The sequence below is a fragment of the Acartia tonsa genome, chromosome 8 (genome assembly GCF_053477335.1).
Source record: "Acartia tonsa isolate MP-2025a chromosome 8, ASM5347733v1, whole genome shotgun sequence".
Taxonomy (NCBI): domain Eukaryota; kingdom Metazoa; phylum Arthropoda; class Copepoda; order Calanoida; family Acartiidae; genus Acartia; species Acartia tonsa.
Window position 1 is genome coordinate 38223777 of NC_137267.1, and position 19293 is coordinate 38243069.

The 19293-nt window shown below is 31.6% G+C and overlaps 1 protein-coding gene across 2 annotated transcripts; it reads left to right on the forward strand.

The window, feature by feature from the left end:
- The first annotated feature begins 428 nt into the window (after window positions 1–428).
- synr (BH3-only protein sayonara) lies at window positions 429–18380 on the forward strand. Of its 2 annotated transcripts, XM_080170339.1 has the most exons (17): window positions 429–518; window positions 2530–2606; window positions 2918–3016; window positions 3979–4042; window positions 6065–6133; window positions 8054–8149; window positions 9372–9406; window positions 10188–10268; window positions 10774–10902; window positions 11161–11218; window positions 11868–11939; window positions 13025–13138; window positions 14200–14298; window positions 16058–16168; window positions 17233–17325; window positions 17838–17921; window positions 18237–18380. In XM_080170339.1, the coding sequence occupies exons 1-17, from the start codon at window positions 456–458 to the stop codon at window positions 18339–18341; spliced, it is 1449 nt and encodes a 482-aa protein (XP_080026465.1). In that variant the 5' UTR covers window positions 429–455; the 3' UTR covers window positions 18342–18380. The 2 variants fall into 2 exon arrangements, with proteins under 2 accessions (XP_080026465.1, XP_080026464.1); XM_080170338.1 differs by lacking the exons at window positions 3979–4042; window positions 6065–6133 and adding an exon at window positions 6179–6323.
- Window positions 18381–19293: the final 913 nt, after the last annotated feature.

A 19293-nucleotide genomic window follows, 5' to 3' on the forward strand; every position in this document is an offset into this window, starting at 1 on the left:
ATTGTTTTCCTTATTTTTCCTTCAACCTCCCCCCGAACCTCCCCCAACCCAACCCATTCATAAAATGTACTGGGAGGTAATCTTAAAGCTACGATTCCAATAAAAAAGGTTAAAAAAGAGGTTATGCAGTAAACGTCGTAATTTCAAATATGATAATAAAAACTATTACTGTAAACAAACCAATAGATATTAGTTCAGATACAATACATGAAATGATTACAAAACGAGGATGACAGCATTCATTATACCAAAGCTCAACAAATTAGACAACAAAACAAACAATTTAGAGTAAAAAAACTTTAAATAGAATTGCCATGCTTACAACATTACACCTTTGGCAAGTATAATTTGTAATGTATGGAAGACACACTCTAATCATAGAAAAGATTTGCTTTTCTAAAACATAATGCTATTGATTTTTCAGAAATGAAACTGTAGTGATAATATTGTTTAAAATGGGGTGTAGTCAAAGCTCCGACGCCCAGTGGGCAAGTCCTACACTCAAAGAAAACATGCAGGTACCAACAAGTATCAAAATATCCAAGGACGTCCAAACTTCATATTTCTTTTAATAGATTTCAGATAGTTTATTGGGGTATTATACCCCACCATTTTTTTTGCAGATGCCTTGCCCCTCCCCCCCTTCCCCTCCTTGTCAATATCCAGCATTTAACAACTATATAAAAAATTCTTATTTTCTTTTGCTGTGTAAGAAAAGCTTAAAACCTATCCCAACTTAGTTGAACATATTCTAAATATATAAATTCCTTTCTACTCTTTAGATTTTTATTACCACGAATAAAACTTTCATTAATACTCTTTAAAACCCTTCTTTGGTAGTGCGAATGGGGCGCTTGTCCAATATTATGGTATGGAGATCGCTCTTCTATGAGTACTACTAAAAATCCTACTTTTACTGCAATACACATAGACATTCTCATCGTCGGTTCGTCAATTTAGAATGCTTATCCCTCTATTCCCACAAGTATAATACGAATTTGGTTGAGCCCGTGGTAGCTCAACAAAGACCCACGCGAGGTATTATATTGCTTTAAACTAAGAATAAATGGTTGGTTATGGTATTCGATCTGTATTATATAAGTATATTAAGCACTCAAGAAGGAAGATGGTTTTATAAAGTGTATTTACATTACAAGTGAATAAGTTAAGTATGAAAATATTTACAGGATAAGTGATAATAATCATAAGTAGTGTAGGACAGAAAAGTGCCCCAAGTCCTAAGCATTGAATTGTGCTAAGTGTTAGAGTTCTAACATAAGGCCTAAGCTCAATTCATGCTAAGTACTGAGGGTCCTAAATTTAAACTACAATGCATGCCAAACAACTAAGTCATTACCTTTAAAGCCAGAAGAACTTGATGGTTAGAGAGTCAATAAATAACTGAGATATTTTAAGAAGTGCAAGCTATAACATCAACTATTATTAAGGATCTAAGCCCTTGTCTGTTTAATTAAGTGTTTGTATGTTAAACTTGTGACGTAAATCAAACTATGGTTGTAGGCATACAAACTAAAACTAAGTGGTTACATGGTTACTTTAACAATAAACATAATGTTTTAATAAGCATATAACAATAATCAATCACATACAGTTTACCATGATTAGGCTAGCATTACCCATATATGGTATTATATTGGTAAAGATAGGCTAATAAATACTTAAAAGCATATAAAAAGTGCCTTGGGGCTAGCTAGAGTAATTGTATCTTGTGCCTGAGTTGCGCTCGATAATTGCCGTGGCACGTCAATCAAATATTCAGATTCTACTTTTATATGGTGTAAAATTTATAGTAAACATAGGTAAATGGACTAGATGCGAAGCATTTCTGTAAAAGTCTCATTCGTACGTTCAAAGAATTTTGAAAATTGGGGATCGCATCTCCATCTTTTTAATTGTTTTTCAAGCATGTAGTAATGAGTTGAAGTACACTTTACTGGAATTAATGTCCTTTTTTAATTAAAGTAATAAAACAATGAGGGCAATTTTAGGAATTACAGCAATCAAACCTAATTATTAACTACATTGAATAAAATATATTTTAAACCTATTATAATGAATTATTTTCCAGTATTAATATCCACTGGATTAGAACCGGTTTTCAATTATAACATGGTATTACAGACAATTTTCCAAGAATAGCAAAATAAAAATCCTAAAATTTATACCAGTTTTTCAAATTACTATCCGTGGAAAGCTGAATACAATACGATGCGATGAATAACCATTAAAAATTAAATAACTAAAAATTTAATTTACCAAATATTCATTACTGATATGTTAATAACTTGAAGTCAAAAGAATAGGACGCCCTTTACTCTGACTATAAAAATGACGCATACAATACAAATGATCAATGATAGGCCAATACACAGACTAAATTACCAATGACAGGCCAGTATACATTTTAATTGACCAATGGTAGGCCAGTATGGCGTTATAAAATCTTCAAGAAATAGAGAAAAAATATAGACCATTTCATAAAAAAACAACCCCAATTTTCATGTTTAGAACGCCCCGGTAGATGCCCAAACAATAGAGGATTATCTAGAGTTAGAAAAAGAGATTGCAGAGGCAGAAACTTCGAGGTACAGTTTAATCAAAATAGAGAAGCTACACTATAACTTTTAAAAACGTATTACGGCCTGCAACGTTATGGGATTACAAAGTCTACTAAACTGCTATCTAAAACTGATATTGCAAATTGGATTTTTAGTAGAGAAGATGCTCTATAATTGCAAATGTATGTATGTCCGTCTATAAGAAATTCGTCGGGGGAAAAGGTGAATTTCATGGCTGCTATTTAAGATAAACAGTCAAAATATTTGGTTTCTTCAAATCAAAGCGTCTGTTTGTTCTAGTATATTTCTTATTAGAATAGCGTTTTTTCTGATTTCAGTCCTGGATTAGTACTACAGCAGATAAAAGACCAACGAGCCCACTTGAAAATGAGAACAGAACAACAGAAAATTATCTACCAAACCTTACAGCAACAGACGTAAGTCATCCTTTTTATTTTGATAGATTTTATTAGAAGCCAAGCTACTCTATGAGTTACCGTTCTTTCGTCTGTTATTTTTCAGTTCTTCTTATGTATCTTTCACAACTTTTCGTCTGCCTTATTTACTTTAATTCCATTTAAAAATTATACTCTTTATCTGGAACACCTGAGCTGGATCTTTAAATCATTTTAGTGGTGAGCCAGATCGGGGTGCGCCGAATTTCCGCCAATCACAGTGGGACATTTCATAAAATGCTGTGCTTTCATTGGTGGAAAGTTGGCTCACCCCGATCTGGCTCACCACTAAAATGATTTAAAGATCCAGCTCAGAAGTTGATTTTTATTGATTTTTATAGGTATGATTAAATATCATATAAGGTATCAGTTTGGTTATGGAATTACGCAAGAATTTGCTACTCCCTATTTTTTTTGTACTTTACAATAATTTTTTTAAAAAATAAACAAAGATTTTCTATACTAATGTTTTGTGCAATTGTATGTTAACCCTTGCAACCAGGTGCGTGTACAGATATCTGCTGAGGCTGATATTGAAATTATTTTCTGTTACTATTGAAGCAATAATGTGACTAAAGATTTTTAAAATAAAGTTGTTTCTTTACCTCAAAGTGTTTAGCAAGCACGGAACACCCCTCCCCTTGTTTTTAATTAAATTGAAAATAGGGGGAGGGGGTGTTAGTGTTTTTTACCTGTGCCTAACCCCTAGGACCATAATCTCGCTGCAAATATATAAGCTGCACTATTTCTGTACCCAACTGTACACAATAAAACCTAACCTTACCTGGCCTAAAGTAAAAAACAAACGCTCTAAAAACAACAAACTCCCTTTTATCAGTAATTAATTTTGAAATAATGGAAAGCTATTTACTGTGCTCAAATATGCGCATTGGAACTTTGAAGCTAAACCGTCAGTAAATGAATGTTTTAATCCTTATTTATAGTAAAAAAGAGAAGCAAGATGTCGACACTTTGGATATTCCAGAGACTAAGAGATTATTCATGGAGCAGTTAAGTCAAGCAACAATAAATATATAAGTATAGATGCATAACCCTGACAACTACGTGTTGGGGACCTTTTTCTCCTGCTAAAGACTTTGCTGTATTTATATTTCTGATGCTATTGGTTGATAATCAAAGACCTAATTAAAAGGCCGCACAGGGTACCAACAGTTAGAATTACATTTAGCTCAAACCCCGTCTATTCTTTTACTTTCATGTCAGTCAATGTAGAAATGCTTTGCTTCTACGTATTTATCTTTTAAGGTTTAATCCTTATATAAAAGTAAAAGGATATGTGTCTTTCTTATGATCAAACGTGAGGGGTCGATTTACTCCCAGAGGATTCTTGGGACTTAAAATTTTTAATTGTTAAATAACAACGACAACTTTCTTCATAATTAGCGCAGCAATTAGAAAGTAACAGCCATCAAGTTAGAAAAATCATATTATAAAATGATAAGGAAACTTCCTGCAATGGAAAAAAGCTGATCTTGCTAATAAACCGATATGGCTAATCTTAACAATGAAGCTGTTCAAGATCCAGAAAGGTTTAAACTATTTTGGAGGGTATTATCTTAAATCGTCTCTACAAAAATAACTATTGCAAAATTTATTTCTACATTGAAGAAAAAGTTAACAGTGGAGTGTCGACTCATCCCCCCCCCCCCCCATTCCCTCTAGTGCCTAAAGAGTCCTCTATGGGCTTAGTCGCAAGTGTCTTAGTAAATCAAATACCAATTAAAAAGTAAACTACGGAAAAGTATTATCCCAAAAGGAAAAACTAGAATGAAGGGGGTCTATTAACTGTCTAGCCAATTTGCAAAACAAAATGGGTGAGTCTACAATACAACAAAAACTATAATTTCAGAAAAGCAAAAATTATAGGTACCAATAAAATTTTAACTTTAAGAGAGATATTAAAAATGAAAAGATATATGAAATAAAATATTCCGTTTTAATGATCTATTTAATTTTTAAAACTTTGTATTTTAAATCATTTGCTTTTTAAGAATTTAGTAAAAACGTTTAAATAAACAATAATGATTACAGACTTTTACACTTTAAACAAAAAAAACTTTTATCTTTTGTAATGACAACACAAAATTATTTCCTACCAGTCTTTTTATTTTATTTCTTTTACATTATGACTTGTTAAAAACAAATGTTTTATAATAAGGATTTAATTAATTATTTTATAAATACCAAATATGTTGAAAAGTATTACACCAATAACTATCCTTATAATAAAGTAACTGGATGTCTATTTGTCTGTCTGTTTGTCTGTATTGCTGAACAGATCGGAATCTCTTTAACAGGGGAGCTTCTCATAGGTCCCGGGAAGGTTTATAACTATTTTGGGGGAGGGTACCACCACCCTCCCAAGAGAAATCGCCCCTAGAAAAAATTATCCCCCCCCTAAATTTAAAAAAAAAAATTTAACTAAAATTTAAAATGGGTGGGGAGCACCTCCCCCCCCCAAAAAAAAAAATCTCCCCCCCCAAAAAAATTTGTTTTTACTTTTTCTTTTACAATCGGAAATAAGAAATTTTGTTATCGCATTCGACTCTCCCCTCCTCAAGTGCCCTTAGAGGCCTTTAGAGATCGTAGCCGTTAGTTTCTTAATATAAAGTACTAAGGTTTTTTGTCTTTAGTTTGAGATTACGATAACCGATTTTAGGGAAGCTTTATATGTTGGTTTAGGGCTATTTTCTTCTTTGGCTTAAGGTCATGGAATGGTTTTCAGCTTTTTTTCTGTCAAATTCTTCTATTTTGAATAATAAAGGTTAAACTTGAAAGATTACTTTCCAGAGCAAAATTAAAATTAACATCCGACTTTTTCTTGGAAGCTTCCTAATTCGTACCTAACTATTAAAGGAATCATCATGTGAAGTTTAAAATCGCTATAACAACTCTAACATGTTAACTAAATTAACTAAAAAAGATATTAACGTTATGGCCGGACGGATCTACCAAAATGATAGAAAAGCTTCACTTTTAAAAATACTTGACTTAATCTGCACTGGGCTACAGGGGGAAGATGTGGACAAACGAAGAACCAAAGAGATGAAAGAATACCTAGATGCCAAAAACAGAGAGGTAAATCTAATAAATCAGAAAATGCTAATATTTCTAACTTTTTAGGGACATCTTGAGGAAAAATGAGAAGCTTAAAGATATTATTGGCGAGGGGGCCCAGGATGATGAAATGAAACAAAAGATTTTAGAGCTTATTGATGAAAATCCATCTGAAGAGGCCAGAGACGCCTTTGCTACTCTTAATTCAAAGGTTTCGGCCGTGCTTGTTCTGTGTGCAGTTTTTTCAGTGTGGTTCATGGAATTTTATACACTGAAGTTTCATTGGCGGCTTTTTCGATCCACGAGAATGAATTTGTTATTTTTAGGTTGTTCACTAAATTGAAATCACTGATCACTTTTCCTGTTTGATGTCAATTAAAGTATTTCATCAAAATTGCTTAATAGTTATTCATCGCATCACATTATAGACAGCTTTCCGTTGAAATTAAAATGAAAAATTATAACCAGTTGCGTTAGTGGCCGAAGGCTGGTCTAACAAAACTGGTATGAACTTTATGATTTTTTTTATTTCGTGGAAAATTGTCTGTAATTCGATGCTATACATGATTTATCAGTATGGCCGAGAACCGTTTCAAATCCACTGGATATTAATCGGTTTCAAAGCCATACTGAAAAAAATATTTTTGTAAAATAAAATAAAAAATATAAGCCAATATGGTATTTATAATTTAGTATAATTTAATCATTGAACTAATTAGATTTTATACTCTTCTTATAAAAGAACGAAAAGCACATTTTGGATGAGGGCACATTTTCCTACCGGGATTGCATTTGCCCCTCTGAATGAAGTAGTCATTTTTTGGATTTTATTCGCATGGTATCTGAACATTCTCATAATATTCAATTTAATATTGTAATTTTTATCATTTTTGTCCATATATTCACTAGTACACAATGTTTATTAATTTGAGACAGAAAAACAAACGCACCTTTTTATAAGTACACTTAAAACACCTTCACAATACTTTATCCTTATATAAAAGTAACAGGATCTCACTTTGTCTGCCTGTTTATCTGTTTGTCTGTCTGTACTGAAGGATCTCGCAAACCGGAGAACCAATATGATGATTCTCCGTTGGTAAACAGCGGATCTTAATTCATAGATCTTTAATTGGTCCTAGATGCCTCTAGGGGCGTAGCCACTAGTTCTTAATATAACAAGAATAGCAGTATCCATAAGTAACGAAGCATTAAAGAACCCTGGTTTCATAAATTGAGGTGGAGAGCAGATTTTCAGTGGTATAAAAAGAGAAGCTTATAAAAGAAAGACAGAAAAGATTATGGACAGACTATAGGACAAAGTAAGTTGTTTACTGGATGATCTTTGGTAGAAGTCTTCACAAACAAAAAACAGCAGTCTATAGTAAATAGCAGACGAGAACAACTAATTTCTACATACTATAGCCTCTTTGGCTTACAGACAGACAAATGGATTTATATAGTAGCTTTGTCACTTAAAAAACAAGTTAAAACAAGATTTTATTTAAAACATTATACACCTTAGTTAAAAAAAACTCACAAATATTTTATGTGTAAGATTAAAATGTCGTCCATTATCTTATACCTAGTTCCTTGGCGAAAACAGATCTTATTCTTATTTAATAAAGCCAAGACAAGCATACTCTATTGTCACAAACACACATCCTACTCAGGGATGGAGGAGACAATGGACTGAAAATTAAATGGGTACCCCAAGTTTTCACACACACACATGTCTGATGACTCATTGGATTAAAAACATTTGAGACTTTTTTCCAATTTTGATTGGTTGTATCAAACTTTTCAACTAAAAATTCTAATTAAATTAAGGCGTAGTTTTGTTAATGACAATTGGTCATTAAAATCAATTTTCTGCTATTGTCTTATCCCTTAAATTCCCTGCATCTAATCTCCTACCTATGTTAAGATGATTATATTTAGGAAATAGCCCTCCAAGAGTTGGAAAGTCTGAAGGACCAGAATGACAATCTCGACAGAGAACTAGAAGTTGCTGAAAAACAGGCTCAAAGTCTACAGGTAAAAGGGGATATATGTCTAACCTTTTTTTATATTCCCTGAATTTGGGTTAGGCTGTGGTAGCTTTTGGATTTTTAAAAAGAAATTTGATTTTTAGTTGCTATAAAAAAAAGATTTTTATTTTTTTTAGTGAAAATTAACTTTGCAAAATATCATCTAAAAGTAAGTCACTTTTTCTGGAGATAGATAAGTTTGCAAATTTCTTGTGAAGATTGCATATAATCATTTACTTATAAATAATTTTGTCCATCTGTCTGTCAAACCTTAATTTGTCAATACTGTATTTTTATTCTTATATATATTTACAGTTTACTGTTTGTAGTTTATATATGACTAGCGGCTACGCCCCTAGAGGCTTCTAATGTTTTTTTTTGTTCAAGTCTCTACGAAACTTATCTATGTTGCGTTCAAGTCTACGAATATTTAAATTTTTCCTCTCAATATTTTGTAATTTCTCTTGGGAGGGTGGCGGTACGTACCCTCCCCCAAAATAGTTATAAACCTTCCAGGGACCTATGACAAGCTACCCTTTTAAGGAGAACCCGATCGGTTCAGCGGTTATCGAGATCCTTCGGTACAGACAGACACACATCCTATAACTTTATTATAATGATTTGAAGCTACGGTATAATTAAACCTAATTATCCTTGTAAGAAAATAATTACAAATACAAAATTTTAATAAATATTGCATTGCAATTCAACTTTTTATTATTTCATGTAAACATGATGATAATTGTAAATGCTTTGGTCGATAAATAATAGATATAAATAGAAAGGAAAGTACTTAATTAGAGTTTAGGATTATTGCAATTATTAGATCTAATAATTACGGATAAATAACTAATACTTTAATTTTTATTGAACAATAGAGAAGCATCTTATAGGGCCTAATAAAAATGACGTCATATAATAAAAATAACTAATGATAGGCCATATACAATGTAAAATGTATATTTGCCTATCATTGGTCATTTGTATTGTATGACGTCATTTTTTGTTGGGTTCTATAATCTAATTCACAATATAAATCTATGTCAATTGGTCAAATCCTATAAAATCCTGTAAATGAAATGTTAGACTTGGAAAATCCTAAACCTAGGCTAGCCTATGTTTGATTATTATCTAGTAAAATCTTTAGATACTATGTCCATGATATAATTTAATCCATTGCATTGTATTGCATTAAATGAAGTTATGTAATTGTTTGAAAACTTTTTCAGGAGTTATACCAGCGTCAGGATGCATTGATAAGCAGGTATAAAAGTTTAGTATTTAATATTTTTATTGAACATTGAATTGCAACCACGCGTTTAAAGGTGTTTCGGTATTTAAACAAGAAAAAGTAAATACTGGAGGGGGGTATTTTTTCTATAGGATAGTTTTTTTTCGGAGTAAGGAGATACCCTGCAAAAAAAATAGTTAAAAACCTGCGAAGGACCTATTAGAAGCTAGATTGTAAAGGAGAACCGTATCGGTTCAGAGGTTAGCGAGATCCTTCGGTACACACAGACAAATAGAATTCCAACCACGTTTTTGAAACGGCCTTTGGTTTGATTTAATAAATCGATCCAATCATATAAAGTAGTAAGGATTTTCTGTCAGCAGCTTAAGATTTAGATGAATTTTATTGTTTTCTCCAAAGATGGTAGGTAATATGGGCAAATACGCAAGTGTTCCAAAATTCTATTGGTACTTTTGGAGGGGGGAGTGAACATCCGATCCCTTTGAGAAAGGAAATCAGTTGGTAGATAACCGCCTTTCCGAACTCATGAAGACCAGGGAGGAAGGGAACATTGTGCTGTTTATTACACTAGCCCCAAAAGTACTATAAGGCCGTTTTCTTACTCGTTGGCTCAACAACAATGGGGACTTTTAATGATTTTTGATTGGTTGGTTCATTAAGTTTAGTGTCCAAACGTTTCAGCCACTAATTGTAATGTACAGAAGGGGTAATTTTGTGTATTATCATTGGGGATGATTGTACATTAATAATCTTATCCCTTTAGACCTACAAACAACTGACAAACAATTTTAAGGATATTTGGTGGAGCGTATGGATCTGAGAATGAGAACGAGTTAGAACATCAGCTTGATCAACATGAAGAAATGAGAAACAGGTAATTAATATATTACAATAAAGCTATAGAGGGGAAACGGGTTAAAAAACTGTATTTCTCAAACCCGCGGACCCTGAACTGAGATTCTACTAAATATTCAAATCGACAGATTAAATCTAATGCTTTTTTTGAATAATTGAGAAACCTCTACTTTAAAATGGATTTGATTATGTTTAGTAACAAATATAAATATAGAGATAAGCTTAAAAAAATATATACTATCATTTGTTACCTACACATATTAATTATTTTATTTTTAAAAACTTTATCCGATGTATCATACCTCCAAAGTAGTGGGGGTGGATGGAGATGTCGTACCCTAATTCCATGATAGCCTTATACATTCCCTGAACCAATGGAAAACTTGCCTAAAAATTATGGAACGATCGGTCTAGCCTTTTGCTTTATCTTATTGGATATACATAAAGACAGATAGACATTCTGCTACTCTAGTATATAGGAATATTCTAAAGTTCCAATATAAAAAAAAACATATTTATTGCAGGATTGTCGAGGCCAACTTTAAATGGAAGCAGGCACAGCTGATGATAGACTACGCGTACAAGCAGCTGAAGGAAGCGGTCAAACAGTGGATGCTTCTACCTGCCATCAACAGCCAAAATCTAGAAGAAAAGTAAGCTCATTTTAAAATTATAGATTTTGACAATAATTTCAAGGTATCACATTATCAACCATTCTGATGTTTCTAAAATACAATTTTGCAACAAATTTATGTAAAATTTTGTTTAGACTTGCAAATTAAAGTTCTGCCTCTTTAAAAGAGTTATTGTTTGTTTGTCCTTCCTAAATTTAGAGCTTTTATGGTTGTTATCATCCCTGTTTTATGCAAAAATTATGTTTCTTTATTGATAATTAATACTAATGTTATTAGATATGGAGTTGCGTGTATTGCAAGAAATAATTTAGTGGCTGCGTCACAAAATATTCAGGTAACATATTTACTTTATAAAATGATTTTCTTAATTTTAAGAAAAAAGTATGGCTGAATAAGGCGGTCAATCTTAGGCTTGTGAAAAAGGTTGTCTTGGCTTCTGCTTATGCAGGGATCTAAAGGGATTACACATTTTACATCTCCAATGATGATACACAAATTTTTCCCTTCTGTAGATTGCAATGAGTGGTTGAAACTTTTGGATACTCAACTTAATAAACTAACCAATCAAAACTCAATAAAAGTCCCCAAAGCGGTTTCACACCGAATATGAAAAAGTTATTATAAAACTTTGGGGACATACATGTGAAATAAACAGCCTATTGTCCCCTCCCTCCATGTAATTATGCCAAATCGCGATGCTTTGCAGTAATGCTTTATATTGCCCAAAATAATGTACATTGATGATGATTATAAAGTAATGGCAGCTGCAGCTGTTTGGTAAATTAAGCTTATTTAAAAGTTTAATGAAATCAAGAAGAATGAACTAGTTTTCTGTCAAACAATCCAAGCGAAATATTTCTTCTTCAAAAACACTCCCACTTTAAATCAGTTATAGATAGAGTTTACCCCGATATAAAATCTTCGGCAACTTTTAGTTTAAATAAATTGCTTAATCACAGCCCTTAAATCAACCATTTTTTCAGGGCGCACAAGGATACTTAAACACAGTTCAATTTCCCTATTGTTCACCTCCAGAAGTTGCAACTTTAAATAAGGTAATTTTCATAACATAATTGTAAGTAAATTTGTTACTACACTGCTTTAATATAGGCTACTGTTTAAGGACATACTTATATTATTAGGACTTAATTATAGAGATGCTTCGCTCATAAAATGTACAATGTTGTAATAAGAATCAGTATACTAAAAATCAGATGAACAGGGATAATTATATCACATAAAAATGTTGAAAAGCAAAATGTTTTATGGTTTTCTGGTAATGATTATAGAGTTGCTACGCTTCATAAATTGTACTTAACTTTTATAGGAATCACATGACAATTCTAATATGCCTAAATTAACAAAAAGAGAATAAAACAGTGAATTAAAGAAAAGTTTCGCTTTTATTAATCTTCTTAAACAAATCGTGTATAGAGTAAAGTTTAAGATTTTTTCAATTAAAATCCTGAATATTTACATGTGATGTCATTAATTTATCCATGACAATGGCTTATCACACAGAGCTTCCGATTGTTATGAGGTTGGGGATGAGTTCGAATCCCAACGAATATTGAATCATAAAAAAAGATCCTTAGATATTTTTTATAAAACTTACAAGAACAAAAATGAAAGAATAGTACAAGTTTCATAATATTCTGTCTCGTCTTATTTAAGAATTTCTCAATATTTGTATTGGATTACATTTCTAAGAAACACTGTCGGGGTTTTTCTATTTTTAAGTATCAAATTATTATAATAATTCTTTTCAAATTTGAATTTTAGAAGCTTAGCTTTTGTTTGATTAAAACATATTTGTACTATATTTACAGCAATTAGACTTAAGATAATTATTTTTAGTTATATATCGTATCGTATTGTAAACAGCTTTCCGCGGATAGTAAAATGAAAAATCATAAAAATACTATGATGATCTGATCCAGTGACAAAATAAATGATAATAAAAACCAAGTTAAATTTGACCTACAGATCATAAGATAACAAATAAATTTTACATCATCTTTATTTAACGAAAAAAGCTTCAAATATTCCAATTTTATTTTATAAAAGCTGATCATTAATTATGTACAGATTTATACATTTTAGAAAAGCTTTTTCACAAGAACTTTTTTATATATTTTAGGCTACAGCGTACATATTCACAGACATGCAGACCCCAGATAGGCATGAACATGCTTTAGAGTGCTACACTATTACTTCTAAAAGATGTGGAGCTCTATTACAATGGATAAATCAGGTATTAACTCTATTATAATAATTTAGAGTGCTATACACAATTACTTCTAAAAGATGTGGAGCTCTATTACAATGCAATGGATAAATCAGGTATTAACTCTATTATAATAATTTAGAGTGCCATAAACAATTACTTCTAAAAGATGTGGAGCTCTATTACAATGGATAAATCAGGTATTAACTCTATTATAATAATTTAGAGTGCTATACACATTTACTTCTAAAAGATGTGGAGCTCTATTACAATGGATAAATCAGGTATTAACTCTATTATAATAATTTAGATTGCTATACACAATTACTTCTAAAAGATGTGGAGCTCTATTACAATGGATAAATCAGGTATTAACTCTATTATAATAATTTAGAGTGCTATACACAATTACTTCTAAAAGATGTGGAGCTCTATTACAATGCAATGGATAAATCAGGTATTAACTCTATTGCAATCAGGCATTAATTGTAATTCTTTGGGAATCTACTCAAAATACAATCTCTTTATGTTGCAAAGCAACTGAGGAAATCGCATTTTTATAGAGTGTCATAAAGTCGGATTTAAAGAACCTATTTAGAAGTTTTACCCAAAAGTACTTTTAATTTAAACAAAGAGATTTTGTTTTATTACATAGTAAATTTGCTTTTAATTTAAATAAATTAATAAATAATGAATTAAATAATTCAATAATTTTCAGGTTTCAACGGTTTTTTAATTAGTCAATTAGTTTTATAAAACATTTTGGCATTGCCACAAGATATTCTTTTGCAAGCAGTACAATTAAGTTGATAAAAGAATCAGAATGATGCGGATTAGTAAGGTATTGCAAAAGTAATAATAGCAGCATACTATTGTATTGATAATCTATAATTGTATTTATTGAAATTGATGATTTTTAACACCAATGGAAAACAATAAACTCTCCTTATATGTCTTTCCATCTCAAGTAGTGATTCATTAATGATTATCTTAGAAAATAGAGACACTACTAATAGTTTTATAATTGTTTTTTTTTCTAGGAGTTTTGAAACGGCTAAGTTTACTTCAATTATTTTTTTTTTCTTAAGGTTGTTCATAATACAATAGCAGCTGATCTAGAGGATATTAATAAGAAGGTTAAGGATACATCAATGGCGCTCAGACAAGAAAGAGTTAGATTATTACAGGTTAGAGTTTTGTTCATTAGTTTCAATTCCCAACCTAAATTTAAAGTTTAAATTTGAGAATTACAATAAAAGGGTTAGAGTATATTAAAAGTTTTCTTTTTGGAACATTTTTTGTATCAATTGTAAATATAATATGAAATGAAATGCAAGAAGCAAACCATTTATGTTTTAAAGCATTTTTAAGGGTCCGGTCAGGCTGTAAATAATATTCTTTTTCAATACTAAAGTGCTAAAATATTTTGTTTGTAGCTTAAGATTTCAGTAACCACTGAACCGATATTGTTCTCCTTTACATTGAAACTTCTTATTGACCCTGATATGGTTTTAACCAATTTAGTTTTACAAATAAGTCTGCCCTTCCATATCCCTTCCAATATAGAGCCACTAGATGCTCTAGGCGCCCCCCGCTATTTTTAATTAAACCGTTGTTTCTAAATAGAGTATTAACAAAATCGGAGAGGTAGTGCAGAAAAGTGGTACATTTGGCAAATAATGCACCATATATATATATAGATAGATAGATAGATAGATAGATAAATAGATAGATAGATAGATAGATAGATAGATAGATAGATAGATAGATAGATAGATAGATAGATAGATAGATAGATAGATAGATAGATAGATAGATAGATAGATAGATAGATAGATAGATAGATAGATAGATAGATAGATAGATAGATAGATAGATAGATAGATAGATAGATAGATAGATAGATAGATAGATAGATAAATAGATAGATAGATAGATAGATAGATAGATAGATAGACAGACAGACAGACAGACAGACAGATAGATAGATAGATATATAGATACATAGATACATAGATATATAGATAGACAGACAGACAGACAGACAGACAGACAGACAGACAGACAGACAGACAGACAGACAGATAGATAGATAGATATATAGATAGATAGATGATTAGATATCGATCCATATATATATGGAAAAAAGGCGAAGTTTAGTGTTTTTTTATACAATATTTTTAAAATAAGAAGTAAAATTCATATAGTAAATGTCTGTAGCCAAGGTTGAAGCCAGTACAATATGATTTCAACATTCCATTTTTTATGGCCCTGGTGTCATATTACACTTACACTATGAATTGAAGAAAAATCGGCTCCCAAATCCCAAAAGAGCCGGCTCCGATATTCATAATTTATACAACACAATTAATGCTCATATGCAATGCATAAACACAATAAAGTGTATTAAAAAGTGGACAAATCGGTAAATTATTGGGTTTACCCATTGACGTCACATTATAAGCAAACATTGTTATTATATATAATTATCAGTAATAATGTTTGTTTTACATTATTTTCATAATTGTTAAATTCACTTCCAAAGCTTCCAGAGAACAAGTTGGATTTGTACGGTTTTAAGTGGAAATAGAAAATTATTTTACTCTACTGCCAAAAATTTGTAACTTAAAAATTGCAATTTTTGGCTGTTTTCATGAAGTGATAACTAGTTATTAATGATCAATTTTTTTTGAGAAAGTTAAACTAGCCATCAAAAGGGTTGACAAAAAAAAACTTTCTACTTTGTCAAAATCAAAAATCAAAATTTTACAGAAATCTCCTCTAAAAACAAAAAGACCCTGACTACCCTATCAAAAAATTGTGCTGTTATTATGTAAACATAAATATGTAGTCATAATGTTACTAGGCTCTCGATGTTATGTAAGCCATATAGTCGACATAAACTTTATTTTTGTATCTGCGGACAACTTAAACATTTAATTGCAGGTGAAAGCGAAGGAGATAACTGGTGAAGAACTGGATATAAAAGTTCAAGATATAAACACTGATGTCAAAGTTGAGCTGAATCTCAATGCTCTAGCTCTTACTGAAGGAATTGTAAGTAAAGTTTTATTCAACACAAATTTTGTTCTCTAAAGCTGAGTTTCATCCTAGGCATTGTTTATGTTTTTAACTTCAGGAAAATTTATTTTAATCTTTCCGGTGTCGCATTATAGACCATTTTTCGCGAATATTATTATAAAAATCATATAATTGATTCAAGTTTAAATTAAATATGTATATTTTTTTTCATTTTACTTTACGCGAAAGGCTGCATCTAACTACGCTGCGGTAAATAACTAATATTGACGTTAAGTGTTAGAATCCTACAAAATATAGTAAGTATTAAGTAATGTTGTAAATTTCAAAAGACTTTAATCACATATTTCTTAAAACGTCATTGTAATTTTTTTTTTTAAATTTTGATAATATAGGTAAATTTTGCTTATTTCTTATACTTAAACTGAATGACAAAAAAAGACTGCTAGCACTTGGTAGATTCATATTCATAATACCCGGTCCCCCACGTCATTAATTCTATAAAGAAACATATTTTTCCAATTACTGCACATGAATTTATCATTTTTGTTAGTTTGACATAAAAATAGCAGTTGACAAGAATGTTAATTACATTCACTCAATTTTGTCAGAGAGAGAGGGAACAATTATAAAACTAGTCCCCAAAGTTTTATGAATAATAACGTTTTCTTTTCGTTGGCTTAACAATTTTGGGGACATTTAATGGATTTGATTGGTTGGTTTATTATGTTAATTGTCCAAACTAATTAACCACTAATTGTAATCTATAGTAGGGTTAATTTTGTGTATTAACTTTTGGGGTGTACATCAATTTTTCAGTAATTGTCTTATCCTTTAGATCCCTGATTTTTGTGTGAATTGACAATGAACAAACTCTTGAAAAAAATTATGAATAGTTTAAACTCAATATTAAATTAGAGGCAAAAATTGTCAATTAATATACAAGCGTTTGAGTCCTTAGCATCTAGGAACTCTTTATTAGAAGAGGGAGGTAGAGGGACAGAAGAATAGGCTAAATCATTCCAAGCTAAGCATCTAAAAACACTTTCTATATTGTTTCAAATTTTATTTGTTTTTACCAGGATCCAAGTTTGCTGGCGACCCTGACAGCCAAGGATCTGGAGAGGTTGAAGATTATTTCAGATGACGATTTAGCACCACCACCTTCTCAAGAGGTTAATTATTTTTTTTCAACGCGAAGCTTTTCTATAATCAGGATCGGCGGTCCATCGTAACGGTTAAAACTTCTCGTTAATTTAACCATGTTAGAATTGTCCTAACGTTTTCAAGCTTAGCATGATAATTTCTCTAACAATTAGGTACGATTTAGGAAACATAGCAACTCCATTATCGTTACAAGAAAGTCAGAGACGCCCAATATGGAGGGAGGTGAGGTGATTACCCTCCCCCCTCCCCAATAAAAAAATTGGACTTCTTTGCCTCTATGATATAAATATTACGACTCTCACACAAAAATGAAAATTTTCTCTTTTTTTACCCCCCCCCCCCTCCCACAGAAAAAAAGCTTGGAAGTCCTTGGACTAAGCTGTTCTTTTTTCTTAGAAAATATTATTATTGCTGCGTGTTTAGATTTGCCTTTTTTCTTTCCTTCTATAAATCTGTACTTAAAGAAGTAAAACACATTAAATCAAATTTTTTACTTCATTTAAAAAATAAAATATTTTAGGATATCTTTGGAAAAGTTGATGCATTGAAGAATCAATATGCAGAAGATAATGAGAAATTGATGCATCAATTACAAGAAAATCAGGTATATCTACAAAGAGCAAAGCAGAGAATGAGGGAACAATGGGTTGTTTATTATACTAGTCCCCAAAGTTCTCTAATAACGTTTTCTTATTCGTTGGCTCAACAACGTTGGGAAATTTTATTATTTAATTGGTTGGTTTATTAAATTGATTGTCCAAACGTTTTAACCACTAATTGTAATCTACAGAATTGGTAATTTTGTGTATCCCCATTGTAGATGTACATCAATTTATTGGCCATTATAAGACCCCTTTAGATCCCTGAGTCAACTGTCCTTAAAGCCATACTAGAAATAAACAATTATCTTTATATCCAGGCTCGAGTAAAAGACAGTTTGGAAGAGAAACTGCGCAACAGGCGACAGAGGCGTGCACGCAAACATTTGGAGGAGAAAGAAAGGGATGCGCTTATAGCCAATTAAATTATCATCATTCAATAATAAATACACTATAACCTGCCATCATTGTTTTACTTATATTTCCTTTTATATATTAAAATAGCAGGATCTGTGTTTGTCTGTGCATATATGTGTACTAAACGATGCGCGCGCAATGACAATGAAGAACCCTGAAAATAGGGGGTTTCAAGCCTGTTTTTTACTATTTTTACCTAAAACATACTTTTGAGCATTTTAATAGGTTTTTTTTCTAGGAGACAATATATCTATTTAATATTTATAAGGACATTGTTTTAAATAATTGACCACGTCGGAGGTTGACCCCTGCAGGCAACGCGGACCGTATGGGTTAAATGTAGTTTTTTCTAAAGTATGTATTGTTAGTATCAAAATATAGGTTTTTTAGGCCAAGAAAGTCAAATTCAGGGCTAAAAAAAGCATACTACTAAATCTAGACTAACCCTTGAAGGTTATTTTTTCTCTGCAAAGTAGGTTGTTATCAGAAACGTCCAAGCTTTTTTGGAGGGTGTGTGGGGTAAAATGGCGCGCGAAGCGCCGCAAATTTTTTTTACCCTCCCCCAAAATTTTAACCCCGGGGCCGGGTAGAATTTGCTTGGGGGGGGGGGAGGTAATTACCCCCCCTGAAATCTGTTGGCAGGGGTAAATTTTGTTTACCCCCCCAAAATTTACCCCCGGGGTAAACTTTTTTTGGAGGGGGTTATTTAAATTTTATTAAATATTTAGTATTAAAAATGCGTGCGAAGCGCGCAAAAAAATTTTTGTTAGAGATTTTTTATTCCCCCCCCTCCCATGAATCCGTTTGGGGGGGGGGGGTAATCCCAACTTTACCCCCCCCCCCCCCCCATTGGACGTCTTTGGTTGTTATATCAGATTTTTTTTATCTAAATTTGGCATTTTTTTTCTATTATTCTATTTATGTGGCCTATTCAGGGTTTAGTGCTAAATTAAATTGCGT

What these genes read in the sequence shown, in the direction of transcription:
- synr (XM_080170338.1), top strand. Translation starts at nt 456, where the DNA reads ATGGGGTGTAGTCAAAGCTCCGACGCCCAGTGGGCAAGTCCTACACTC. An exon ending in AAAGAGTTAGATTATTACAG is followed by an intron (nt 14,299 to 16,057) that starts GTTAGAGTTTTG and finishes ATTTAATTGCAG; the next exon opens with GTGAAAGCGAAGGAGATAAC. An exon ending in CACCACCACCTTCTCAAGAG is followed by an intron (nt 17,326 to 17,837) that starts GTTAATTATTTT and finishes AAAATATTTTAG; the next exon opens with GATATCTTTGGAAAAGTTGA.